The sequence below is a fragment of the Apis cerana genome, linkage group LG15, assembly GCF_029169275.1.
Source record: "Apis cerana isolate GH-2021 linkage group LG15, AcerK_1.0, whole genome shotgun sequence".
NCBI classification, from domain to species: domain Eukaryota; kingdom Metazoa; phylum Arthropoda; class Insecta; order Hymenoptera; family Apidae; genus Apis; species Apis cerana.
The window spans coordinates 3,952,501-3,979,095 of record NC_083866.1 but is presented as its reverse complement, the minus strand read 5'-3'; the positions used below and the strand labels follow the sequence as shown (position 1 = coordinate 3,979,095).

Here is a 26,595-nt window from a genome sequence, read left to right as displayed (position 1 = left end):
ATATTTAATCAATAATGCGTTTTAAAACAATAGGTAAAGTATATATATCAAACAAATAGTACTTCATTAAAAACAAATATACAAATATTTCACATTTGCTGCAAATTCTATTTTTCTTCGATATGATAATATTCCAAATTGTTTTTTATATTATACGATCTATACAATATATGAACTACTTTTAAAAATGGCGTCGTATAAAGTAGCGCTACTATAGCAAATAGAATAATGAAAAACTTAAACTTTTGATTTAACTCAAAGTTATAACAAACGTATAAGAATTTGAAAACATATTAAATCAATCTAAAACATACTTTTCTTCTATACAGTTTTATTTTAATTTTAATTTGTTCTATATTTATAGTTCATTATTCAAAAAAACAATATATAATAAATGATTAAATAATATAAATGAATTTTGAATATTTTTATAAATATTTATTTAATACATTATCAATTTACTTTATCATTCAATATTAATTATTTAAAAGTAATACAGTGAAATTATTTTTCATTATATTAATTAAATTCTTTCAAGTATAATTAAATCTTATTAAAAAAATAAAATATAAATATATTTATAAATAACATAAATAAAGAAAATATTTTTAAATTAATCATGTTTAAAATTATCAGTGTAAATAATATATATTATTTTTCTATGAAAAAGATAAGATTATTTAGTAATTTTGTAAAAATAGTAGAAGTCGGACCTCGAGATGGATTACAAAATGAAAAAAATATTGTTCCAACAGAAATTAAAGTTGAATTTATTAATAAACTATCAAAAAGTGGATTAAAGAATATAGAAGTTACTAGTTTTGTGTCTCCAAAATGGATTCCACAAATAGCAGATAATGTAGAAGTATTCCAAAAAATTAACAAGAAAATGGATATTTCTTATCCAGTATTGATACCAAATATAAAAGGTTTAAAAAATGCTTTAAAAGTTGGTGTAAAAGAAATAGCTATTTTTGGAACTGCATCTGAAACTTTTTCAAAGAAGAATACCAACTGTTCCATTAATGATAATATGAAAAATGTTAAAATAATTATTGAAAATGCATTAAAACATGATATTAAAGTCAGAGGTTATATATCATGTATTGTTAATTGTCCTTATGAAGGTAAAATTAAACCAAAAATTGTAGCCAATTTAACTGAATTCATGTTACAATGTGGATGCTGTGAAATTTCTTTGGTAGATACTATTGGAATAAGTTCACCTAATAAAATAAAAAGTTTATTACATGAATTGAAACATATATCAAGTGATATGAATAAATTTGCAATTCATTGTCATGATACATATGGGCAAGCTTTAGTTAATATTTATGCTAGCCTTGAATGTGGTATAAGAACTTTTGATTCATCTGTTGCTGGTCTAGGAGGTTGTCCGTATACACTTGGAGCTTCTGGAAATGTTGCTACAGAAGATTTACTTTATTTGTTACATGAGCAAGGTTTCAAAACTGGAGTCAATCTCAATGAAATAGTGAAAATAGGAGAATTTATTAGTACTCAGCTTCAAAGAAAAAATCAATCTAAAACAGGTACTGCAATTCTTGCAAAAAAATATTTAAAAAATGATTTATAATTATATTTTTATAAATACATTAAAAAACACAAATGATATAACAAGAAAATATGAATTTATGAAAAACAGTTTAGATTATAATGTAAAGATTCTATTTTATACTTATTAAATTTTAATTATTTTTTAAAAACTTGCATATACAATCCATAAGAGTATTATATATGTAATATTATGTATAATCAAACTCATTGATGTATTATTTTCGCAAGTACTTATATGTTTTTTCTGCGATATTAAGAATATACATATAAAGCCGACTTTATTAAAAAAAATATATTATAATACAACATGACAACAAAATGACAAACAAGATATAATTCGCATTGTATGTAGAATCTGTGTTACGAAATATTTGATAATTCTTGTAATATAGCTTGTGTGTCTAATGTACTCAAATCTATCGATCCCCGAGTATCAATTACAACTCCAGTTACCTAAAAAATAATATAAATATCAAAAAAAGAAATTAAAAATAATATATCATTTAGAATCATAATTTTATACATTTTATCATTACCATATCTTCAAAAAAAGCAACATGATTAGATTTTTCAGAATATCTTTCATATTGATCTAAATTATCTTGCAATTTTAAAGTTAGGCTATCATAATTTTGTATTATGATAGCTAAAATTTGTTGTTCTGTTGGAGTAGACAAACTTTCACTTGCAAGCCATGCTGCTATTTTTGGTGGAAAATGATTTACTATATCTCTCATATTTACTAAACAATTCGTCAATTTTAATGCATGTTCTTTATATTCATAAGATTCACTTGTTGAATATCGGAGTGCTTAAAAATATAATATTAAGTAATGTATTTTAATGTGCTTTTATTATTAAATGTTATAAAATTTAAATGAAAAAGATATATAAATATATATGTATAATAAAATTATATATTTAAAATATACCCATAGCATTTAAATTTGTGAAAATCAATCTCATTCGTATTATTTCGTAAAATAATTCATCATAACTACTAGGAGAAGATAGAAATGTATCTCCATATGTAATAAATAGATTTAAAATATTCACAACCTAAAAAAATTAAATTTATTCTTTTAATTTGCAATTTATAATAAAATTAAATAATATATTTAACATTTACCTGAATAGCTAATGGAAAAATATTCATTTTTTTAATAAGATGACTTTCATGTGTTGTTAAAAATTTGAGTAAATTAATCAAAGCAGTCCAAAGATCTCTCCATTGATATCCAAGTCTAATTCTACATCTTTTTTGATAACAAAGCAACCTCTGTAAAACTCCGATACATTGATGATAAAGTTCCAATGGAAATTTTTTCATCATATGTGATGTAACAAATTCAACGAGTAAATCTGTAATAATTTAATAATTATCTAAACAACTCAAATTTAATGGAACATATAACGATTATACCAAGTAAGGTAGCTGCTAATGGTTGAGCTGGTGCTGTTTTATCTTGTATCTTTCTATGATGCATCGGTACTCGATGAAGTTGTACTCTAAATGCTAAGTTTGCATCATGCATCAAACTATTTGCATATTGATCCTCTGCAATACAACTTAATATGAGGAAGCACAACTTAACATTATTCATTATTGCCTCTGTTCTGATTACTTGCATAACTATTGAACTGAAATAAAATTAAAATTCTTTAAAATAAAAAATACAATACTAAAAAAGACGCATATCTTTATAACATAGAATATTTTGTTTCTCACCAATATTGTAAAAATGTAGCCAATAAATTAAATGGCTGAGCCATTACATCAGGTAATTGTGCTCCAGGAGCTACTGCATTTGGTCCTAATGTATTATTTGGAGAAGGTGGAGCACTTGTATCACTTTGTGTGTATGCCAAAGTAGTTACAAAATTACGATTTAAATGCGTTGCTTCATAAAGTGCTAATAACAATGCATTATTTGCACGAACTTGTTGCGTTTTTGCTTCTTCTTCTCCAACAAACATACTTCCAACTATACTAGTTAAGGAAGATAACCAAGATGCTTGTATTTCTGTATATTAAAATTATATTTTTATTATTATATTTATAATAACTTAAGCAACTTAAAAATGTAAATATGAATATGAATATAAAAATTATATACCTGCTCTTTGTTGAGCAAATTGCCTACAAAATTCCATCAATGAACTTGATATAACTTGCCCATATCCATTAAGAGCTAATTCATCATCTAAAATTGATAACTTAACAATATAAGGATTTGCTCTTTCGTGCTTTCTATAATTGACTAGAAGTGTTAAAAGCAACACTGCATCATGCCCATGACGATTTCTAGCTGTTGTATCTCTTAGCAACTATATAAAGAAAATATATCAAAAATATCAATACTTAATTAAGAATAATACTTTCAACAATTATAATACTTGTATTAAAATAACACCTACTTGAACCAGAGATTCAAAAACACTATTAAGCATAACATATTCCAATAAAGTGTTTTGACTAACATTGTCCATGCCAGTAACAATAATTAACAATAATTTTAAGCATAAAGCTTTTAAACTATCAGGATATTCACCTAGAATCATGAGAAATTTTAATAATTGGTTTTTTGAAAGATTAAATAGTTAAATGTATATTTGAATCTTTGATTTCTAATAAACTAATATTAAATGATTAAATATTAAGAAGTATATCAAATATTAATTATACCTGTTAAAAAATTATTACAATGTTGCATTAATGTTGTCATTCTCTGCTCTGCAGAATCAAACCCTACTAAGATGTCTATTAAATTAAATCCGCAATCACCTTGACTAGCTTTTTTATACATAGATTGAATGACAGCTGCTAAAGTTTGTAAAGCATATACAACTCTGAAAGGATGTTCATCAACTAATGTGTCTACACAATGACAAACTAAAGCATTTAAGTTTTCTCTACTTGCATTTAATTGTTCTGTAGTCATATGTAAAATTTCACTTTCAATATGTGGAACCTAAAAATATAAAAAAATTGTAAAATATAATATAAAACAAATATAAAATATAAAATATAAATATAATGTAAAACAATTAAATACTAAATGTGAATTTAATCACAAGGTATATGATATAAGAATTCATTTGTTTTCTCTTTGACAGGAAAAAATCATAAAAAAAATTTGTTATCAATAAGAAGTACTAAATTTTTTCATTTTATTTGGTTAATTAAAAAATTCTTTTAAATTGAAAAAATGATGTTGCAATTTTATGATTCTAATATTTAAAAATTTGTATTTGTTTATATAAATGTACTTTAGTACATCAATAATGATTGGTAAATTTGTTACAAAGTTAATACAAGTAAGTGTACAAACATGTTATAAAAATATATTTATAAGATAATAATAAAATAAAAATATATTTTAACAAAGTTATTTCTATTATTATTTATATATAATATAATTTTATAGACAATACCAACATGGGAAGTGACAAAATATTATGGAAGAGTGTGCATATATCAATTAAAATGTCTAAAATATAAAATTCAAACAAGCGAAGCATGGTTTAATTTTAAGTGCAAATTTATGCCTGGTAGTTTGAATAATGAATTAGAATGTGAAGAACCTATTAAAACTAAAGGTATTAAAAATTGTATTAGAAAGAAATATTTGTTTTATATAAAATGATAATAATTTATATATAACTATGAATAAATTTTTAGTTAAAAATGAATCACAACAACAAAAAGGACAAAATGAATCATCTGAAACAAAATCACAAAATCAATGCAAGAATCATGAAAGTGCAACTTCACTTAATGATTTAAAGAATACTTATGTTATTAATGAATTAATGCCACATACAAAGAAACAAGAAAAAGATGATAAAAAGATAATAAAAGATAATAAAAAATATCAAGAAAATGAAAAATATATACATGAAGAATATGCAACAAAGAAGGAGAGAAAAGTATAATATAATTTTAATCTTTATTACTAATGACATTTCTTTTCAATGAAAAATTTTTATTATAGATGAAACGTGTTCAATAATATATGTAACAAATTAGAAGAATTTTTAATTTGGAATCTTTATTATATTGTCTGGAAGTTTTAGAAATTTTTACTTTATTTGTATTTATATGATATTAAATAAAGTCTAATGTATTTTTTAATAGAAGTAAATAAAAAAAATACTGACCATAGGTTTAATTAAGAATAATTCATTCCAAAAATTTGGATGAGCTAATGTTAAATCTTCTCCTTTAAAAAAGCTTTCATAAATTGGTACAAGCTTTCCTTTATGTTGACGTTTGGAGCCTGAACCACTTCGTTTTCTCATAGTCATTGCCATAATTAATTATTCAATTTTTATCATTTCTTTTACCTAAAAATGTACTGATTTAAATAACAATTATTATATTATAATTTTAAATTATTTATATATATATTTATATGTACATTAATTATTTATATAAATATAAATAATATTTACATAAATATACTACATATTATTTTTATTTTAAATTCATATAATTATTAATTTTTTTCGATATAACCTCTATATTAAATTTTTAATGATTTCAAATGAATAAATAATATTTTGATATATATAATATTTTTATGACAAAAACATTTCTATAATCTCATGTTTATAAATTATAAAGATATGTAATAAATTTTAAACAATGGACACATTAGATATTTACTTACTAAGCAGATAACTTGGGATGTCACATAGATAAGTGATTTTTATATTTAAAAATCGAATTTGAAAGTTTTTTTGAATACTATTATTCTTGATTATCTAATTTTATAAAGATTTCATTGAAAAGTTTCTAAGTGCTGAAAAAGAAATAATGATACAAAGAATTACGAAAATATCCGTATACAAGAATGACAGGGAGCCATCATTCTCAATAGTGATAAGCAGTGTTACCAAAAGATTTTCTTACAGTAGAAAAAAGATGACATCACATAGAACTATATATACGTCAATAAGAATTGAATACGAATTGTGAGAATTATTATTATTATTACGTTATTAAATTATTAATCCATATTATCATGTGCGACATCATATGCGATATTATCAATTTAGAATAGCATGGGATAAATGAGCAAATAGAGACAAACAGAATAAATAATGGGAAAAAATTAAATATAGAATAAAAATCCAAATATCAGCGCCAAAAACAAAATCTTTTCAAAAGAATTTGAAAGATGGCGCTGATTGTTAATTTTTGCTCCTATCTTTAAAATGATGTGTTTAATTTAAGAGATGGCATTGATAGTAAATTCTTATTCTATCTTTATTCTTCTGTTATTTGCTATTCTTGCATCTTATTCTAGAGATAGTACTGATTTCCGAATTTTTATCTTATTTTTTTCTCATTATTTGTTTCATTTGCTTTTAATATGTGAATATGATTATGAATATTAATTGGACACATTTTCATTTTTTTTTCAAAATTATATAATAAAATTATAATGTAATAATATATCTTAATCTTTAATATAAAAAATATAGATATATATTCTCTTTAAAAAATATTTTTAAGATAATAATTTCGCAAAATATAATATATTCTAATATATATTAAAATATTGAAAAACAATACCTGTTTTCACACTTATATAAATTTAATTATGTAAAATATAATACAAAATATATTCTACAAAATATATATAATATACATAATATACATCTACAAAATATTTTGTAATTGAATATTTATTTTATTATCTATTATCTTGTTTTATTTGTAATTTTATATTCATATTTAGTTTCAATTTCAATCGTTATTAATATTATATTCTTGTTTTAAGCTGAATTAATAACATTGAGCATAGTACTTAAAGAAGCATTTATCGCGGTATCTACATTCTAAAAACTTTTTAAAAAAAAACTAAAACAAAAATAATATGCTCGCATAAATTATTAATATATGATTTCTTATTCGGTGTAAATATAATTATTATATCTATTTTATTTAATTTATGAGGAAAAATTTCGTTATTTTATTCGTTTACATTATTCGTATTCTATTATTTTGATTAGCAAATATAAAACTTTTATACTATGATTTTATATTTGAAGATTATAAATCAACGAAAAAATAGGTTTCTATTAATTTAAATTTTATTATTATATTATTATGATAAATATAAAGTTTATTTCTAATAAGATATTAATTATTTTAGATATTTGTCAAGTATTCAATATCATATCAAAACATTTAAAAATTATCATATCAGAGAATTGCATATAAAACAAAACACATTCAAAAATAATTCTTATGCAAAATATACAGCATATATTACTGTTGCTACATCTATATTAGGATTATATTATTATATATCTTATAAAAATATTTATGCTTTAAATGAAAAATTTATTCCATGTGGAGAATTCAGAATAGATTTAAAAACATACAATTTAGAAGAAGTAGCCAAACATGATAATAAAGAAAATCGCATATGGGTAACATTTAAGCAAGGAGTATATGATATAACAGATTTTATTGAAAAACATCCAGGTGGTTCTTCAAAAATATTAATGGCAGCTGGAAGTTCAATTGAACCATTTTGGGTAATTTTTGCTAATCATAACACACAAGAAATATATGAGCTTCTTGAATCAATGAGAATTGGAAATATTTCTAAAGAAGATGCAATATTCAATACAATTAATGACAATGATCCATATTCAAAAGAACCGATAAGGCATAAAGTTTTGAAGATAAATGGTGAAAAACCTTTTTGCGCTGAACCACCACCATCTTTATTGATTGAAAGTTTTATTACACCAATGTAAATTTGAAATATTTTTTTAAAACTTTTATTTTTTAAATTTAGATATTGATTAATTTTAGGGAATTGTTCTATGTAAGAAATCATCTTCCTGTTCCTGAAATAGATTTGAAAACTTATACTTTAGAACTAATTATAGAAGAAGTAACAAAAAAGATTTTGAAATTTGAAGACATAAAAAAATATCCTAAATATACAATAACAAGTGCTATAATGTGTGCAGGAAACAGAAGATCAGAAATGACAAAAGTAAATTAATATATTTTTTTTATTTTATAACATATTCTAAAAAAAAATTCCAAAAATATAAAATTATTCTTTTTTATTAATTATCTCATTTTTTTTATCTTTTATAGGAAAAACAATTAAAAGGACTTAATTGGGGTATAGGTGCTGTTGGTAATGCTACATGGACTGGTACAAGATTATGTGATATATTAAAAGATTTAAAAATTAAAGAAGATGATTACAATCATATACAGGTATTAATGCAGAAATAATAAATAGCAAAAAATAAAATTTTTTTTAAATGTTAAAAATAGACATATAATAATTTCATGGAACAAGTTTGAAGGATATGACTTAGATCCTTCTGGTACACCATATGGTGCAAGTATACCTATTAGTAAAGCAATGGATTCCAGAGCAGATATAATTTTAGCTTATGAAATGAATGAACAACCTATACCAAGAGATCATGGATTTCCCATTAGAGTAATTGTTCCAGGTGTTGTCGGAGCCAGGAATGTAAAATGGCTTGGTATTTGGTATCAAATATTATAATTAAGTGTGCAATAATTAATTATTTGATTAAATTTTGTTTTAATTTCTACAGCTAAAATAATAGTTTCAAAAAAAGAAAGTCAATCACAATGGCAACAAAATGACTATAAAGTCTTTTCTCCCAATACTGATTGGGATAATGTAGATTTTTCTAAGGCACCTGCTATACAAGAAATGCCTGTAATTTCTGCAATTTGCAAACCAGAACAATCTGAAATAATTAAAGTAATAAATGGAAAAATAAATGTGAAAGGTAATTTGAAAAATTTGAAAATATGAAATAATTTTTAAGATTTCACTTTTCTATGATAGTAAAATCTTTATAATAAGATTATAATTAATCAAATTATTTTTATAGGATATGCATGGTCAGGAGGAGGTCGGAAAATTATTCGAGTTGATGTAACAAATGATCAAGGTGAAACTTGGTATACAGCTAATTTAGATGCTGAGGATAATAATGCTAAAGTAGGTCGATATTGGAGCTGGACATTATGGAGTATAGATCTCCCTGTCAAGAAAGAATTAAAAGAAATGGAGATATGGACAAAAGCTGTAGATGCATCATACAATGTCCAACCAGAAAATATCAAAAATATTTGGAATCTACGAGGTTTTCTTTGTAATGCATATCACAAAATTAAAGTTAAATTAGAACATTAATATTTCAACATTAATATTCTTTTACATAATAAAAAATAAATATTACTTAAATAATTTTTTTTGTTAAAAAACATTTTTTTATAACACTATACTATATATATTATTTTATTTTAAAGTTTGATATCTTCATTGTTAAAATAATTAGGTATATCATTTAAAGATATTTCACAATTTGTTGAATTATTTATATTATGAATTTCAATTAAAGGTGGAAAATTCATTATGGATTTACCAATTATAATAACATATGGAAATCCAGTTATGCGAGCATGCATAAAACGTTTTCCAATAGTTAAGTCTGTTCTATCATCAAGTATAGTATCAATATTTAATTGATTTAAAATTTCCATTACTTCTTTTATATATTGACTTTTATTTTCTTCTTTGCTTCCTGCCTATAAATTATAATGATTTTTAACATCTATAAAAAATATTGTATAGTACATATTACCTTTGGTGGTATAAGACATACAGTATATGGTGCTAAATTTTTTGGCCATCTTAATTCATCTTTGGTAGATAATAATTCAGTCATAACTGTAAAAATGCGACTTAAACCAAGTCCAAAACAACCCATTACTAAAGGTATTGATTTATTATTTATTTTTATTTTTACTTCTAAAGGTATTGTATATTTTGTATTTAATAAAAATGTATGACCCACCTTGAATGAAAATTATAATTTATTATATTAAAAATTATAACTAATAATTATTTCTTGATTTTTATTTATAATAACAATAACAAAAGCTAAAATTAATTGAAACATTATTATTATTATTATTAATTTTTTCTATTACCTCTGCAGTAGTTTTTTCATTAAATGCATTCTTACATTTAGGACAATATGAGTCTTTGCATATTGTTTTATTAATACTATATTGACAAGATGGACATATACAAACAATATCTTCACCTATATCACTTACATAATGATATTCATGAGATATTGAACCTCCAATTAATCCTGGATCACCAATAGCTATAAATAATAATGTCAATGTAAATAAATAATGTTAATAGATAAGCAATATTGAATTAATATTATTCATTTTATTACTTTTTATATACATTATTCCTATCTTCTTAAATATGTTTTCATAAGCATTGCATACCAAAGCATATGTTTCTTGTGCATTATTTAAATTTATATCAAATGTATATAAATCTTTCATTATAAATTCTCTACTTCTTAAAAATCCAAGTCTTGGTTTCATTTCATCTCTCCATTTATTCGAAATTTGATATAATTTTAATGGTAACATTTTTGGTGATAATATTCCTATAGTTGATAATATAGAACAAATTGATTCTTCATGCGTCTACAAAGACATTTTTTTTAATATTCTTTTTATTAAATAATTTATAAATCTAATTTTTAAAAATTTTTTTTTTTAATTAAAAACTTACTGGACTTAGTATATATTGTCTTTGAGCTCGATCTTGTATTTTAAATAATTCAGTTACGTTATTAAATCTATCTGTTTTCTTCCATAAATGTGTAGGTATCAAAGCTGGTAGTAATAATTTTTGAGCTCCAATTTTTTGCATTTCATTATCAACAAGTGCTGTCAGTTTATTAAAGATACGTAAACCTAAAGGTAAAATTGCATACATACCAGTTGTAACTTGTTTAATCAAACCATATTTAAGTAAATTCTACAATTAAATGTATACATTACAAATAATGATAGTTAAATGATAGTAAAAATAAAAAAAATTACATTAGCATACTTCGTAACTTCTTGAACGTATTTCTGTTTGTTTCGCAGTAGCAATCGTAGCAGTAACCGGTTGAAATAATTGCGATAATTTATTTATTTTAGAAATCGGCATATTTGACATATTAAAATAATTATATTCGAAATATATAAATACATATATAATTCTAAATCACGTATAAATATTTTGTATTTCGCATTTATACGAAATAAAGTATTGGCCAATGCTTTTAGGTCCAATGATACACAGTGGATTACTAAACTAATCATCTTCGTAGTATGGTTAGAAACAGTACAAAGTATGACAGATAGATTCTTATGGATTTTAGGTTATTTATTTTGATTTGAATTCCTTTTTGCATATATCACTTAATATTGTAATTGCAAATTTATTTCGGATTATCAAAGTTTAATAATATTTAATTTCTATCGGAAAATGTAACACTGTGAAATAGGGTCAGTTGATCCAAAAGAAATGGAATTTGCAATTGCTGAAATGGACGAAAAAAAATTGGAATTATCTTTTAAAGAAAATATTTTTCCGGATAATTTCGATCAAACTGATTCCAATATAAAATCAAACGTTCAATTTGCAGAAGGTACGAGTTTCTATTAAGAAATCTATTATAAATTATTCTTTGAATTATTTAATAAATATATTTTAAACAACAGCTGTTTAAAGAATTAAATAGCATCTAATAACTAGATATATGATAAAATTTCTAATTTTATTTTTTTTACTTAATATTTTTAGTCATTAATAAACCTTTGATTCAAGAAGAAATAAAGATATGTAAAAAAATATCATCTCAGGAGAAGTTTGAACAAAATAGTATTTCTCAAATTAAAGAAAATTTAATATCAATAAAGGATAATAATGAAAAAAAATATCATCAATTAATAGAAGAAAATAATATTGCTAAAACTATAAGAAGTACTATTTCTTTAAATAATTTCTCACATGAATATTTAAAAAATCAAGAATCTATTGATATAATTCTGCCTCAAAATAAATGTCTCCAAAAATCATCTTCTTGTAATGATATTAGATCATCTTCATCAACATTATTTGATACATTATTATGCACATCTTCAGATATAATTTCTAATTATAATGTAAAAACAATAAGACCAAATAAATGTAAAAAATTAAACATTATGTACAATGATGAAGAAGAAACAATTTTTAGTACTAAATTACATGTGGATTCTCATGAAACAAAATGTTTAAAAGAAACTGATAATATACATGAAAAATGTGAAATTAAAAATAATATTAAAGCAATAGATGGGCTAGTATGTCATTCTAATGTTGATGAAAAATTAATGATAAATAATGATCAAACTCAAACATTAACTAACTTAATTAATTGTGAAAAGGACTTTAATAAAGAACAAAAACTAAATGAAACTATTAAGAATAGTAAACTACAAAATAATGTAATATCTAGACCAACTTTGGTTGATGATAGTAGATTGGTAAAAATTTCACTGCCAACAAATCCAATTAATATAATGCAATCAAATGCTCAGTTTCTAAACAAAAGCCGTAACTTTTTAAACTTCATTACAGAAAAGTCAACAAATATCATGGAAAAAGCATTATTACCACAGCATTTAACATTAAAATATAATTCAGTAATGAAATCTGTAGATAATATTTATAGTGAAAAGAAATATATAGAAGAATCTTCTAACATGGAATCTTCTTTAACAGAACCAGTATTTAACAATATATCAGATTCATTTGTAAAAGAAAAAAATATTTCTTATGCAGAAAAATGTGAAATAGATATACAAAGTGCAAATAATGAATGTGTAAAAAATGAAAATAATGAAAATAAAATTGTAATAAAAAATGAAATTATATGTGAAAATATTGAAAAAAATAAATATTTATCAACAAATGATCATAATAATGATTTTTCAAAGGATTTGGAATTAAAAAAGTTAGAGAAATCTAAATCTTATATTATTAATAATGATATTGATAAAACAAATGATAATGTATTCAATACAGAAACAAATGGAAATTATAATATTAATTCTATAGTATTAAATTCTGAAGAAAATAATTTTCAAGAAAATATTATTATTAATAATTTGAATCAAAAAGAAAAAGAAATTGTCGATTTTGAAAAGTCAAAACAAAGTTTATTGCAACATCCAGTTTATCTTACTTTATTAAAAGATTATGCAGATTTAAAATCTAAATATTTAAAGTTACAAGAAAAAATGGAAAATTTAGAAGAAAAAAAACGAATTTTGGAAGAAAAAAACAAAGGAGAAATCTTTTCTATGCAAATAGAAACATTAGAAAAGACAATAAATAGACTTACATTTGAATTACATACTTCTTTAGAAGCACAGGAAATATATAAAAAAGATTATAATATTGCAAATAAAGAAAGAGAAAATATGGTAATGAAATATGCTGTTAGTGAAAAACAACTTATTGATACACAAAGGTAAATTAAATTTAGATAAAATAAACTTTAAGAAGATTAATATATTTTGTAATTATTTTATTATTTTTTCTATTTTATCATTTTTAGAGCAAAAGAATATGCAGAACGTAAAGTAAAAGAAATGACAACACAACAAGAAACGCTTCAGAATAAATTGAGAGAAATGCAAGGAGAACGAACTAGAATATGTAATATTTTAAGCAATAAACATCGCGAAATGACCGATCTTCAGAAAGAAGTTGAGAAATTAAAGGAAGATGTAAAAATGAGAGATATAAAGTTACAATGGACTCAGAATAAACTAAAAACGGAAATGGATTTACAAAAAGAAACTCAACAAAAATTAGATAAAGCCATGGTAATAATACTATATTTTTTATTATTATTTTATTTATAATTTTGGCAAATAATTTTATATAAATTTTTATTTATTTTTCTAGATTAGGATTAATGAAATGAAGGAAGAATGTGAACAAGTGCGTAAAGAAACGCAAGAAACAATGAGAAAATTTCAACAATCAGAAGAAAACAAAGCAGTTACATTAGATCAACAATTAAAAGAGCAACAGGCTCGTTTAATTTTAGAAAGACATGTCACAGAAGATAAAGAGATGTTAAGAATTCAATTACAAAAAGAAGTAGATACATTAAAGCATAGACAACAAATTTTAATTGAAGAAAACAATACACTCAGTTTAAAGATACAAGATGCTGAAAAAGATCGTTTAACTTATGAAAGTAATTTGAATAATTTAAAAATTATAATAGATCAACGTCAGAAAGAAATTATGGAATTACATAATAAAGTATCTGAATTAGAAATGTTGAAAACTCAACTTCAACAGTAAGTATCTCAATTGTAAAATCGTAATTTTTGTTTTCTTCTTTATATTAGTATTTTCTTTTTTTTTTCAACATAGTAAAAATCAGTACTTAGCATCAACTGAGATGGAAATTCAACATTTACGTTTGGCTAACGAAGAATTACAATCTGATATGTTTGCATGTCGTCAGAAAGAAGCAGAAATGTTGGATTTTACACAAAAATTGACTGATAAAAATGTAAGACTGCAATCAGAATTCACAGTTATTGAAGCCAAAATAAAACAATTAGAACAAGAGCATGGACCATTACGTGAACATATAAATCAATTAAATAATAAAATAAAAACATTAGAAGAAAATTGCGCTCAAGAACGAAAAACAAGAATTGAAGAATGTGAAATTTTAACAAGGCATCTTGCTGAACAAACACAAACAGCACAAAATCTTGCTGAGCAATTAGAAGATAGTCAAGGAGAAAATGCAGTATTAAAGAGAAAACAACAATTAAGTATGAAGGAAATGACACGCGAGTTACAACAGTGTCGAAAGAAATTAGAAGCATTTGAAACATTACCTTATAATTCATTGGATATTGTATCTAGAACTGGATCTAATGTTTCATTGAATACAGGTTTTTAAATATAAAATTTTGTTTAGAATTATTGTTTTAGTTATATATATTTTTGTACTATTTTATCAATTATTTTATTTTTTAGCAGATGCTTTAAATGGTGCCTTATCCGATAATAATGTGAATGGTGATCAAAATATTCAACTTACAGAACCTAGCAGACAATTGTTAATAGATCGTATTATAAAATTACAAGAAAGTAATGCAAGGAAAGCTGAGAAACTAGATTTCTTTGAAGAACATACTCGAATCTTGGTAGAAGAATTGCAAAAAAAAAAGAGAATCATCCAAAATTATATTTTGCATGAAAATATTGGTGCCATGGGTAACAATGAGAGAGATAAATACAAGGTAAATTTTCTAAATTACTAATACTAAATTAAATTAATATACATATAATTTTATAAAAAATATAAAAATTTTAGATTTTGAAATTTTAAACATATTTTATATTATTAATATTTATATTATTAATGAAATGTATTTTAATTTTTATAAAAGCATATCAAAAGCAAAAGGAATGCAGTAAGTTTAATAACAAAAATTTAAATTATCGTATAACATTTGTAATAATTTAAAAATGTATTTATAAAATAAATGTATGTATGTATTTATTTTTATTGATTTGATTTTAATTGTTATTTAATTATAGGCTGAATTAGCAAGACACGGAGGAATAATGGCTTCTGTCTATAATCAACGAGTTTCAGATGACAATATGACACTTGAATTATCATTAGAAATAAATCAAAAACTTCAAGCAGTACTTGAAGATGCATTATTCAAAAACATTACATTAAAGGTAAACAAAAAAAACATATTAAATGAAAAAATAAATAAACTTATTATTACATTAACATTATTAAATAATTTAATTATTAGTTATAAATAACATTATTATTCACATGTTTGTTCTTTATTAATCAATTTTATATTTATAGGATAATATTGATACTCTTGGTGAAGAAATAGCAAGGTTAACAATGCAAAATCAACAAAGACAAAATACAAAATAAAAGTATAGCATAACATATTACCAGCAGTTAGCATAACATATTATCTGTACTTATATTGTAAACATAACAGGATAACAAGTATATATCAAAAAACGTGAAAAAATTATCAATTAAGAAACTTGTAGTACATATATACTAATATATAATTATTACTTCAAGTAAAATTATTCTTTCAAAGTAATTTAAAAGATACATTTTTTTTAATTTGAAAGTAGATATAACAACATAGTTATTGTAATGTATTCTAATCTATTTACAATTATTTTTCTGTACTACGATGTCTTTAATTTATATATATATATATTGTAAAAAAAAAATCTATAATATTATATTTTAATTTCAAAAAAATAATTTCATTACTACATTTCTAGTCACAAACATTAATACTTAAAATAATGATATATTACATTTTTTATTTCATTAAATTATATGTAAATTATAAAATATTTTTTATAAATATTAAAATCATGTTACAATATTATATAAATAATTTGTCATTTTGACTGCTGTTTATTTATTTAATTATTTTTTAAATAAGATAATAAGATATAAATAAGATACGATTTAAAAAAAAAACATTCCACATTCTGTTTCAAATTTTTAATATATAATAATAAAAATATTTTAAAAAACTTGTTGATATTATATTATTTATATATTTATATATTTTTTCACATACATATATTTAATTTAGTAAAAAAATGTGTATCAAAATTATTAATTAAGGATTATGTATATTATATATTATATGATATTAATATAAAAATTGTAAATCTGTATAAAGTTAAAAAATTATATAATATTATATAAAATATTGTTAAAATATTTACTTAACTTATTCTGAATAAATCTTAAATTTCTTGTAAATTATTATCTGATATAAAAAAAATTTCAACTTCATTTACTTACCTTATATGAATTTGTTATTTATAATAAACAAATAAATGAAAATAATTAAATAATATAAAATAAAATAAAATATTCAATATAACTTATATACATATACATATGTATATAAATAATTTATTTGCAAAATAAACAAAATATAATGAGTATATATATTTTTTATTTTATATTATTATATACAGTATAAAATAAAAAATTCAAATTATATTACACAATAATTTTATAATAATAATAAAAAAAGACTTGTATGAAATAGATTCACACGTTTAATGACAACCTGTACTACATGATATAAAGTATTTGATTATAAGAAGACAAAGCAGATCTCATAATTCTGTAATATTTTCTTTGTATTTCTTTTTTTGTCGTCAGGTAATTATGAAACTATTACATTACTTTTAGTCCATCTAATAAAAGGAACACATCTATTATTTTATAACCGATAAATTTCTTTTTTCGAGAAGTATCGATTTTTTACTATTTGCCATATATATAAGACACATTCTTTCGGACAAATATTTTGTTTTTAAACTTGTTTGTTCTCTCACATTCATTTTCTCTCTTCTTCATCGTTTCTTTATCCTCTATATACATTATGCACAATAGTTATAATTTTACAAAGCAAATACTACCGAAATTTACAATCGAATATATAAATTACTATTAAATTTTCGACTTAATCAAAAGTAAGTATATGTTAATTTTTACGTATCTCATGTATACAATAAATACTTGTGTTTGTACGTGTATTTATGTGTCTGTAATATATAACAATTATATATGTATATATATATAATGGATATTGCTTTTTGTACATTGTATCGTAGTACATGAATTTACATGTACATGAATTTATGTGTATATATTTTATTTTAATTTAGAGATCTCGAACAATGATTCAAAAAAACAAATATAATTTAGCAATGATTAAGCTTTTGTTCGTTTACTATTAATATAATTTCACAAAATATCAAATAATATTGTAATTTTATATTGATCGATATATTAATATTATAATATATTATATATATTAATATATTAATAATTTGATTTTAATTATTAAAATGAAAAATAATATTTACTTTTTTCATTTTTGCAATATAATCTGAAAATAACTATATTTTTTAACAAGTATTGTATAATTTAGATTCTCTTCTTTTTTTTTTAACCAAATAAAAATTCGATATTTTATGTACATCTTTATTACTATGTTTTTTAATATATTCATAACTGACATACTTTCTTGATTTTTTTTTTAAATTCATAAAATAGTGCAATTAAAAATAAACATTGATTTTAAATAAAAGATATCAAAAATTTGATAATAATTCGTAGAAAAAATTATTTTAAGAATTCAATTTACATTATTAATCCAATTAGTTTATATATAAATTAATTACAATTTATAATTAGTACAAATCATGTAACGATTAAGTATACTAAGATTATGAAAATTAAAAGAGATAAAGTTTATTAAAAAAAATATAAATAATCTATGTGCATTTAGCAAGACTAAGTATAATATAATATTAACTAAATATAATATTCTATAATGTATCACGAAGTACACGAATTAAATATATTTTGAAATGTTACATCACAAATAAATAATATTTTATGTTTTTTGCAATAATGTTAAAGAAAATAAAAAAAACATCAAGGCATTACATCGTTATTTAAAATAATGTTATACATATTATTCATATTTTCAATGAAATATTTACCAATAGAATTTAAATGCTTGAAAAGACATATTATATATACTTCGTTAAGTCATCGGAAATAAATTCATACATTGAATTGTATATTCACATATCTGGACGCGTTATTTTTTAATTTATTAAATAGAATTTAAATTTCTGTTGTAAAATTTTTATCATCGTTGTTCTTTAATACATACTAATTGTATATGCGTATCTTTCATAACCTTTAAAAAGAGTAGAGAATGCTTTTAAATGCTGCAACGTGTAATTTTGAAATTCTCCTATGAATTTATTACCCTAGAAACACAATTCTCAAATGCACAATTCTCTGAATTGATTTCGACCTTATTACAACTGTTCGCTTTCGTTGCCCATTCCTGCATTAATTCTGTTCAGTTAGATCGAAGTTGTAATCAAGAGGAAGTCCCGGAACTAATGAGAGGAACAAGAACAAGAGGAGAGAGGAAACAGAAAGGATACGTGGCTTAAAGGAAATGTGTCGCTTTAAAGAGGTTATGGATGGATAGCAGGGGCGGGCGATCGAAAAAAAGAGAAAAATGTAGATAGAGATGAAAAAAAAATAAAAAGAACGATATTTTGTGAAGATAGAATATAATTGAAAATGAAATGATGAAATCGTATGAATGAAAAAAATTAAGGAAATTCAAAAATAAAAATTTAGATGAGACTCAGAGAATTTAGAAAAAAAAAATAAGATTAATGAATGTAACAGACAAAAAGATAGAAAAAAATAAAAGAAATAAAGAATATAAAGAAAGGTAAAAAAATAAAACAAAATATAAACAGAGAGAATAACTAAAGAAAAATTACCGAAAGAAAAAAATAAAAATACGATAAAGAAATGAGATAGAAACAGATAGAAACAATGAAAAAAGAAAAATAATGCATAGATAGAAAATATACATATAGAGAAAAAAGATTTACGCTTTAAAGTCTACAATCCATCCTCTATAAATTCAGTCAGAAACTTTTTTAAAGAGAAACTATCATTGTGAGAATATTTCTGTCGAACAATTTAAAGTAGAAGATTCCAACCTAACCTATGTAGGATTACGAGATATGAACATATCTGGCTTTAAAGCAGCTCGATTTTTATCGGATTTCGTGCAGACCGTGGATTATCCTTATCTTTTGCATACGATTTCTTCGCTTCTTTTTCTTTTTGCTGCACTTTTTTCTCGTTACTCTTGTGTCCCTCCTATTCACGAATCGCACAAACATTGAGGGTGTTGAAAACGCGCCAGAGATTCTGTTGATTGAAATGACAGCGTTGCAAATTAGAGGCTATATTGAAGCTGTATTATGCGATATGATCAAGAAGGGTCTGGTAATCACGGCAGCGTTACAGATCGATCAATAATATCGCAATTGATGATATATTATCACAGGTACGATCGAAGTTGATGAAATATTATGCGACTGAAAATGAATGTTTATGAATTTAGTTTCGCAATATGAATACATGTTACTTGGTCCCGATACTTTCTTACCGAAATATAAATGAATTGAAAACTTATACTTAGTTATATAATATATATATGTGTAATATATTGATTTTTTCTATAATATATAAAAAAAACAAATAAACATATATGATTGTAACAGATAAACATATAGATATGTTTTAGAATATTGACTGAAGTACAATTTACAAAAAAAAAACTTTGTTTAAAAATCTTATCAATGTGTTCAAAATACAATGTTAAAACGAATCAATTATGATCATAGTTAATTCATAAAGATTATATATGACAAACAAAGATGTATCAAACAATGAATAAATGCATAAGTATATATAAATAAAAAATGAAAATTCATTCAAAGCATAATATGAAAAAATTTATGTAATTTGAAAATAATGATAATGATGATATATAATAATAATAATCACCAATAATCAGTAATAATAATTAACAATTAATAATGATAGTAAAAAAAAACAAGAAAAATAAGAATAATAATAGACAATAACAATAATAATAATAATAATAATAATATTAATCTTTATATTAACATATAATGTTTAGCATCGTTATCTTTACGTCTATACAATAATTTACTTTTGAAGAAAAACTATTCGATGTTTTTTAATTGTCGAAACTTATTTCATTTTTATTTATCTATAGAAATTTGTAATGCATTTTGCTTATTTAATAATATATTCCCGATATTAATGATATTACAATCTAGTTATTAAACTTGAAAAATCGATAGTGAATTAATAATAACAATGATAATAATAATAATAATAATTAATAATAATAAAACTAATGAACAAATTATAGATATCTAACTAAAAAACATTAAATCGAATTCGTACAGAAATATTTATTTCTGTTATTACATATTAACAAAAAAAAAAAATAGTGTAATAAAAACGATGATGATTAATTATATTAATAAAATATACAAAAATAATAACAAATTCAAAAATAGTGTCTCGTTCAAATATAAGCTAATTATTTTACTAATAAAAAAAAAATTTATTTGGCTATGCCAATAAAAAAAGAAACAAAGAAGACAGAAATAAAGGAAAGAAATTTACGAATTTTAAAATGTGATATATACTTTTGGCACACTGTGCATAAGAATGCAAAAGAATTTTTATTAATTTTAAAGGAGATTTATTATTTTATAATTTTCACGTGTCGTTAAAAGGAATATATATATGGAACATTTTTATTCGTATGATTTTTCAAATCATTATATACGATAATACAAAGAAAAAAATACGTAAATGATGATAAATTAAAAAAATATAATTATATAATTATATATGTATTAGTAAATATTTAATCAGTTTTTTTTTATTTTTCAATTTAAACGCGTTCCTAAATCTTTTCCGATATGGCAATTTATCAATCTACAATAATTTTTGAACTGGAATTTTGTGCATATTTTTGTCAGATTTGAGAAAAAATTCGATAAGAAAGTTTCAACCATTCCTTGAAAAAATATTTTTTCTTTTTAAGAAGAAATTATAAATTATAAATGAATACTTGTACTATGCGTTATGAAGTAATTCGCTTAATGTGCTTCTCTGTTGTTATGAAAAAACTATTAATGAAATGAATAAATGATTAACTGAAAACAAATAAATTTCGATCGTATTGTATCGATGTATTTTAAATACACGCGAAAGATCAATATATTTTGTTCTTTCTGTCGGATGTTTGATTTATTGCTGTTTCTTCAAATTCATCAACTCGAAACAAGGTGTCAGGTCACTGGATATGGTTTTCGGTTTAAATCACGACGTTTTTTTAATGATATTTTGATTTGTGAAACACATGCTGTTAGGCCAACCGTGCGAAAAGTACTATATACAGTAATACCCTGATAATAAACACACGTCATGATCGCGTTGCATCTATTAAAAATGGACGTAGGTATTCTGAGAAATAAGACTTCATTCTTTAGTAAAAATGAGAAATAAATTTGAATGAGATAGAATAAATAGTGAATAGAAAACATTCAAGTGTTTGACTGACGTCAAAAATTGCATGGTGCGGATAATTCTCTACTACAGATGCAAAAATGCGTCTATCATTGAGTCATTACTGTAATTGTAATCTGATCTGAGTCTAAATTTTTTATTTAATTCGAAATTCAATCAATCAATTTATATTATTGAATTTATAAAATTTTGAATTTATTGATTTTCAGAACGATACGAGACAAACATAAAACGAATGACAATTTGCTTTCAATGCAAAAATACGGAAAGGAAAGAAATCGATTTTTCTTTGACGAAAGTTTTTACCCCGTTGCGTGCAATATTTAAATATTTAAAAAAATGAATTTGAAAATCGATCTCCGATGTGCATAAATCAGTTGTCAACGCGCAGTTGGCCTCAACAACACCAACGCCATCGCCAAGTTAAAGTGCGCAAATCCAATATTGCGCGTTTTAAAGTCAAGCACTTTCCTCATTCCCGAAGTAATTAATCGAGAACTGAAGCAATGTCTAGGTACATATTCTTTTTGTTCAATTTAAACAAATTCGATACGAGATAGATGTTCAGTGTACAGTATCTATAAACGAATACATGTTTTCTCTTTATGTACAAATTATATATATATATATATACGGGTTTATATCGTTTCATATTTAAAAGCAATTCACATGAACTCATACGTCGGAACAATTATTTTTGGTACTGTTTTGTGACTGGTTCTTGAACATGCCCAAAATAATAAAAAATTCATGTTTTATTTTTTTTATATTTTTATATTTAGAATTATTTTTTGATAATTAATAAAGAAATTTAATTTTTAAAACATATTTTCAATAATTAATTAAATTATTCAGTTATTTTAAGATAATGTAGAATGTTGCAAGAACCGATCATAAATGTTTCTACTGCAATTGATACATTAGGCTTCAGGGTGTGCTCAAGGTACGCGTTATGGATTCCTTTGCTATCTTACTTTACATGTATCAAGAGACGAAGCATTAGATAGGCTAAGATTACTAAAGCCGAAAATTAATATTATTGATGAAAGAAAAAAAAAATTTCTACTTAAAGGCTACTTGATTCTGTTGAAAAGTATTTTTATAATTCTTTCTTGTGCGATTCTTCGAAAGAAATATTAAAATACAGTGGGAAAATTTATAAATTTGACAAACAAATAATTTAAATATCGAATTGATAAAAATTCGAAAGAAGCATAATATAAAAAATTGTATAATTCTTTGAAATAAAAATATTTCTTCGGTATAAATGCTTACCAATCAAATACTTGTCCCTTTTAACAAACACTCTATTTCTCATTTTCATTCTCACAGACTTAAGCTAGTAAAAAAATGAGCCTTTCTCTTTTCCTCTTCTGTCCGAATTTAAAATGCGACGAAGAGGGAGAGTGTATAAGACGCGTTGATATAACTGATGAAGAAAAGTGATATGTGTTCTCTTATAACGCATCTAGGAAAAAAATCAACGCTCTCTCTTCCATACTTTTCTTCCCTTCTTTCTTGTTTTCTTTTGTATACATACACAGACACACGAATGCACACTCACACACGAGTTTTTTTTTTTTTTGATATTGTGTTTTATAATGAGCCGGATTTAAACGACGAATTTATACATCGATACAAACAATATGAATGGAAAAAAATTTGCGGTCCACGAAAACGAAACACAATTTAAATGAGTTTCAATTGGTAAGAAAATCTTTTGATTTGTATTGTTTTATCTTTGTTCGACATCTATTCCCGCTCAAAGCCATTTTTCCCTTCTTTTTCATACATATATGATTTAATATATAAAGTATTTTATTTATTTTTTTCAATTAATTATTATCTTTCTTCGTTAATTATTAATTTTTGTTCTCTGGTTTTAAAATAAATAACAAGTTGAGCAAATATAAAACAATAAAATCAATAGTGGGGAAAGATCTTGAGACAACCTTGAGCGGCCAATTGATTTCGAATAAGCTATAACTCGTTTCCGACGTCACTTTCATCCAGTAACACTTGTGAACGCAGCCTTAAACCTGTACAAAGCTATTAAAAAGTACATGTTTTACGTATATGCGGTTGCACGGACGAGTTTTGTTTAAGAGTAAATTGATTCGTTCATCGTGTCTATCTGTTGAAAACGAACTATATAAGTCAATGAAATTTTAAGTATTTAAATATTGATTGAATAAATAAGAATATTGATAATATTCTATATATTATATATATATTACATATATATAATATATAATATACATATATATTATATATTTTATATATATTCTATATATCCTATCAAAGTATTATATTCTAATTGTAACATTTAAACATTCAACAAAAATAATATTTCAAGTAAAAGAACACATGATAACAAAATTTTCTGTTTCGAAAATGAAATTCTATTAATTTTGTCTCTTATCATATAAATAATTTACATGCGGATGGACAATGATGAAAAATTTCAATTTACCAGCCATATGTTACATGTGATCCTGCTTTTGTGCTTAAAAACACATATTTCTTCATGATTATGCACGCGATGATAAGTAAGAAACTTTTTCGAAATACCTGAAACGTTTGATAATTCTTTATTATGTTTTTCTTTTCTTTTTTTTTTTTTTTTGAAATTACAAATATGATTCGTGTCAATGATTTTTCTCTATGGAATAACATATTTCTTCTTTCCGACTTTTTTGCATGAAAACTCTCATTATTTTTTTCCCGATATACGGTTGGTACAGTAAAGGCACGCGATAAGAAATGGAAGGATAAGATCGAAGAGATACATGATCGCGCTGTCATGCGCTTTTTTTGCCCATTTCGATTACGTTTGATAATATTTGGTCATTACCTTTCATTATACGAAACACTATGTAACTTTTTCCCATTATGCTAATCTAATTAATATAAAGAACAAATAGAATTTTTATTAATTTAATAGTTCATCGATCATCTTTTAAAAAGAAATTGACAATGATATAAAAAAAAATTAATAATTTTTTTAATTAATTTAATTTTATTAAAGATTATTAGAAATTAGAATAGAATTATGTATGAAACTTTCAAACAATATAATTTAACTAGCATAACAAAAATTTACTAATTAATAATAATTTTGCAAATGTTGCAAATAATAATAAAAATTACGCGAATTTTCCGATAATAAACGCACTTTTCTTCCATGTGGCGTTGCTCAATTGTGATTAATATGAAAGGCCTTTACGGAAAACCTCGGGAACGTACATTTCTTTTAACAACGTATCTAATCTTTTCTTTCTTAAAACACATGCTTAATCGAGTAGTATTCCGATTCTCTTTCTTTCCTTCTGTTAGGGACTTCTAAATACATATTATCTTATTTCTTTTTATCAGATAAATCTTAATCTTTAATTTAATTGTTACTTTTAATATTGTGAAAATTCGAAAAATCGCGATTACCTCGTTTTTTCTTTTTCTTCTATTCATCGGTTTCTCTCTTTCTTTCTCTTTTTTTGGTTTTCTTAGCATATGTTTATTGTTTATGAGATGTGTATATAAAAAAATATGAATCGTTTCATTTCATCTATTTAGAGGTAGATACGCAGGAAACAGAAGCAGTATTCTTATCTTTCTTCTTTTATTCAGTTTTGTATCTTTTTTTATGTAGCTTTCTTTTTTTTTCTTCTTTTTTTTTTTGCATGAAAACTATTGCTGAAGAACCTGACTTTCTTATTTCTTCTTTTTCTTTAATCTCCTTCGTGATTCGAAATATTTGTCCGTTAATCTTTTTTTCTCTGTTAATTCTACGTTCTACGATAATGTGTGAATTAATAAGATTAAATCAATAAGATCAAAAAATTTATCTTTTGTTTTCTGAATGGCGGAAAAAAGAAATAATTGATTCATATTGCCAAAACAGAAAACAAATTCTTTTTTTTTCCTAAAATGGACATTTTGCCAATCATTTATAAAATATTTATCAATAATTATCTAACAAAATTATTTAATAATTTTTTTCTTTTCTAACTAGAGTAGCTAATAACTATAGAAAAATTTATATGACAAAAG

General features: G+C 23.0%; 6 protein-coding genes across 21 annotated transcripts in view; 3 read left to right on the top strand and 3 right to left on the bottom strand.

The window, feature by feature from the left end:
• Positions 1–63: 63 nt before the first annotated feature.
• On the top strand, positions 64–5,750 carry LOC107998032 (hydroxymethylglutaryl-CoA lyase, mitochondrial). Its single transcript, XM_017057040.3, has 4 exons — positions 64–1,553; positions 4,696–4,896; positions 5,007–5,178; positions 5,261–5,750. The coding sequence occupies exons 1-2, from the start codon at positions 620–622 to the stop codon at positions 4,776–4,778; spliced, it is 1,017 nt and encodes a 338-aa protein (XP_016912529.3). The 5' UTR covers positions 64–619; the 3' UTR covers positions 4,779–4,896; positions 5,007–5,178; positions 5,261–5,750.
• On the bottom strand, positions 1,692–6,473 carry LOC107998034 (armadillo-like helical domain-containing protein 3). Its single transcript, XM_062085635.1, has 11 exons — positions 6,252–6,473; positions 5,740–5,925; positions 4,265–4,550; positions 3,997–4,130; positions 3,696–3,906; positions 3,308–3,602; positions 3,002–3,219; positions 2,708–2,940; positions 2,511–2,637; positions 2,102–2,389; positions 1,692–2,031 (listed from the first exon to the last, which is right to left on the bottom strand). The coding sequence occupies exons 2-11, from the start codon at positions 5,890–5,892 to the stop codon at positions 2,012–2,014; spliced, it is 1,965 nt and encodes a 654-aa protein (XP_061941619.1). The 5' UTR covers positions 5,893–5,925; positions 6,252–6,473; the 3' UTR covers positions 1,692–2,011.
• A 353-nt stretch (positions 6,474–6,826) lies between these two features.
• On the top strand, positions 6,827–9,851 carry LOC107998020 (sulfite oxidase, mitochondrial). Of its 3 annotated transcripts, none has more exons than XM_062085651.1 (8): positions 6,854–7,260; positions 7,368–7,503; positions 7,743–8,351; positions 8,414–8,600; positions 8,708–8,833; positions 8,919–9,111; positions 9,187–9,387; positions 9,493–9,851. In XM_062085651.1, the coding sequence occupies exons 2-8, from the start codon at positions 7,487–7,489 to the stop codon at positions 9,795–9,797; spliced, it is 1,638 nt and encodes a 545-aa protein (XP_061941635.1). In that variant the 5' UTR covers positions 6,854–7,260; positions 7,368–7,486; the 3' UTR covers positions 9,798–9,851. The 3 variants fall into 3 exon arrangements, with proteins under 3 accessions (XP_016912510.2, XP_061941635.1, XP_061941634.1); XM_062085650.1 differs by having other exon boundaries at positions 7,368–7,661; XM_017057021.3 differs by having other exon boundaries at positions 6,827–7,661.
• On the bottom strand, positions 8,602–11,666 carry LOC107998021 (probable proline--tRNA ligase, mitochondrial). 2 transcript variants are annotated; one of them, XM_017057022.3, is made up of 6 exons: positions 11,532–11,666; positions 11,208–11,456; positions 10,858–11,119; positions 10,598–10,779; positions 10,249–10,461; positions 8,602–10,192 (listed from the first exon to the last, which is right to left on the bottom strand). In XM_017057022.3, the coding sequence occupies exons 1-6, from the start codon at positions 11,640–11,642 to the stop codon at positions 9,908–9,910; spliced, it is 1,302 nt and encodes a 433-aa protein (XP_016912511.1). In that variant the 5' UTR covers positions 11,643–11,666; the 3' UTR covers positions 8,602–9,907. The 2 variants fall into 2 exon arrangements, with proteins under 2 accessions (XP_016912511.1, XP_061941636.1); XM_062085652.1 differs by having other exon boundaries at positions 9,775–10,192; positions 10,727–10,779.
• Positions 11,667–11,794: 128 nt separating this feature from the next.
• LOC107997939 (coiled-coil domain-containing protein 186) lies at positions 11,795–17,270 on the top strand. Of its 3 annotated transcripts, none has more exons than XM_062085633.1 (9): positions 11,795–12,117; positions 12,273–13,986; positions 14,074–14,344; positions 14,427–14,830; positions 14,907–15,442; positions 15,531–15,793; positions 15,944–15,967; positions 16,095–16,244; positions 16,384–17,270. In XM_062085633.1, the coding sequence occupies exons 1-9, from the start codon at positions 11,994–11,996 to the stop codon at positions 16,456–16,458; spliced, it is 3,561 nt and encodes a 1,186-aa protein (XP_061941617.1). In that variant the 5' UTR covers positions 11,795–11,993; the 3' UTR covers positions 16,459–17,270. The 3 variants fall into 3 exon arrangements, with proteins under 3 accessions (XP_061941617.1, XP_028522573.2, XP_061941618.1); XM_028666772.2 differs by having other exon boundaries at positions 15,528–15,793; XM_062085634.1 differs by lacking the exon at positions 15,944–15,967 and having other exon boundaries at positions 15,528–15,793.
• A 4,917-nt stretch (positions 17,271–22,187) lies between these two features.
• The window catches only part of LOC107997973 (E3 ubiquitin-protein ligase RNF38), a 39,637-nt gene continuing 35,229 nt past the window's right edge, over positions 22,188–26,595 (bottom strand). For all 11 annotated transcript variants that reach the window (XR_009832845.1, XR_009832843.1, XM_017056932.3 and 8 more), the window contains one exon: positions 22,188–26,595. This exon is cut by the window's right edge. The gene's annotated coding sequence lies outside the window, so the exon portion shown is untranslated.

Bases quoted from the DNA above. Each gene is read 5' to 3' on its own strand.
- LOC107998032 (XM_017057040.3), top strand. From the start codon at position 620: ATGTTTAAAATTATCAGTGTAAATAATATATATTATTTTTCTATGAAA. The intron at 1,554-4,695 runs GTACTGCAATTC...TCTCTTTGACAG, and splicing joins AAAAAATCAATCTAAAACAG to GAAAAAATCATAAAAAAAAT.
- LOC107998034 (XM_062085635.1), bottom strand. From the start codon at position 5,892: ATGGCAATGACTATGAGAAAACGAAGTGGTTCAGGCTCCAAACGTCAA. The intron at 3,220-3,307 runs GTGAGAAACAAA...ATTTTATTTCAG, and splicing joins GCTACATTTTTACAATATTG to TTCAATAGTTATGCAAGTAA. The intron at 2,032-2,101 runs GTATAAAATTAT...ATTATTTTTTAG, and splicing joins AGATATGGTAATGATAAAAT to GTAACTGGAGTTGTAATTGA.
- LOC107998020 (XM_017057021.3), top strand. From the start codon at position 7,621: ATGATTTTATATTTGAAGATTATAAATCAACGAAAAAATAG. The intron at 9,112-9,186 runs GTATTTGGTATC...TAATTTCTACAG, and splicing joins CAGGAATGTAAAATGGCTTG to CTAAAATAATAGTTTCAAAA. The intron at 9,388-9,492 runs GTAATTTGAAAA...TTATTTTTATAG, and splicing joins TGGAAAAATAAATGTGAAAG to GATATGCATGGTCAGGAGGA.
- LOC107998021 (XM_017057022.3), bottom strand. From the start codon at position 11,642: ATGTCAAATATGCCGATTTCTAAAATAAATAAATTATCGCAATTATTT. The intron at 11,457-11,531 runs GTATGCTAATGT...ATTTAATTGTAG, and splicing joins TACGTTCAAGAAGTTACGAA to AATTTACTTAAATATGGTTT. The intron at 11,120-11,207 runs GTAAGTTTTTAA...ATGTCTTTGTAG, and splicing joins GACAATATATACTAAGTCCA to ACGCATGAAGAATCAATTTG.
- LOC107997939 (XM_028666772.2), top strand. From the start codon at position 11,994: ATGGAATTTGCAATTGCTGAAATGGACGAAAAAAAATTGGAATTATCT. The intron at 15,443-15,527 runs GTTTTTAAATAT...TTTATTTTTTAG, and splicing joins TAATGTTTCATTGAATACAG to CAGATGCTTTAAATGGTGCC. The intron at 15,968-16,094 runs GTAAGTTTAATA...ATTTAATTATAG, and splicing joins TCAAAAGCAAAAGGAATGCA to GCTGAATTAGCAAGACACGG.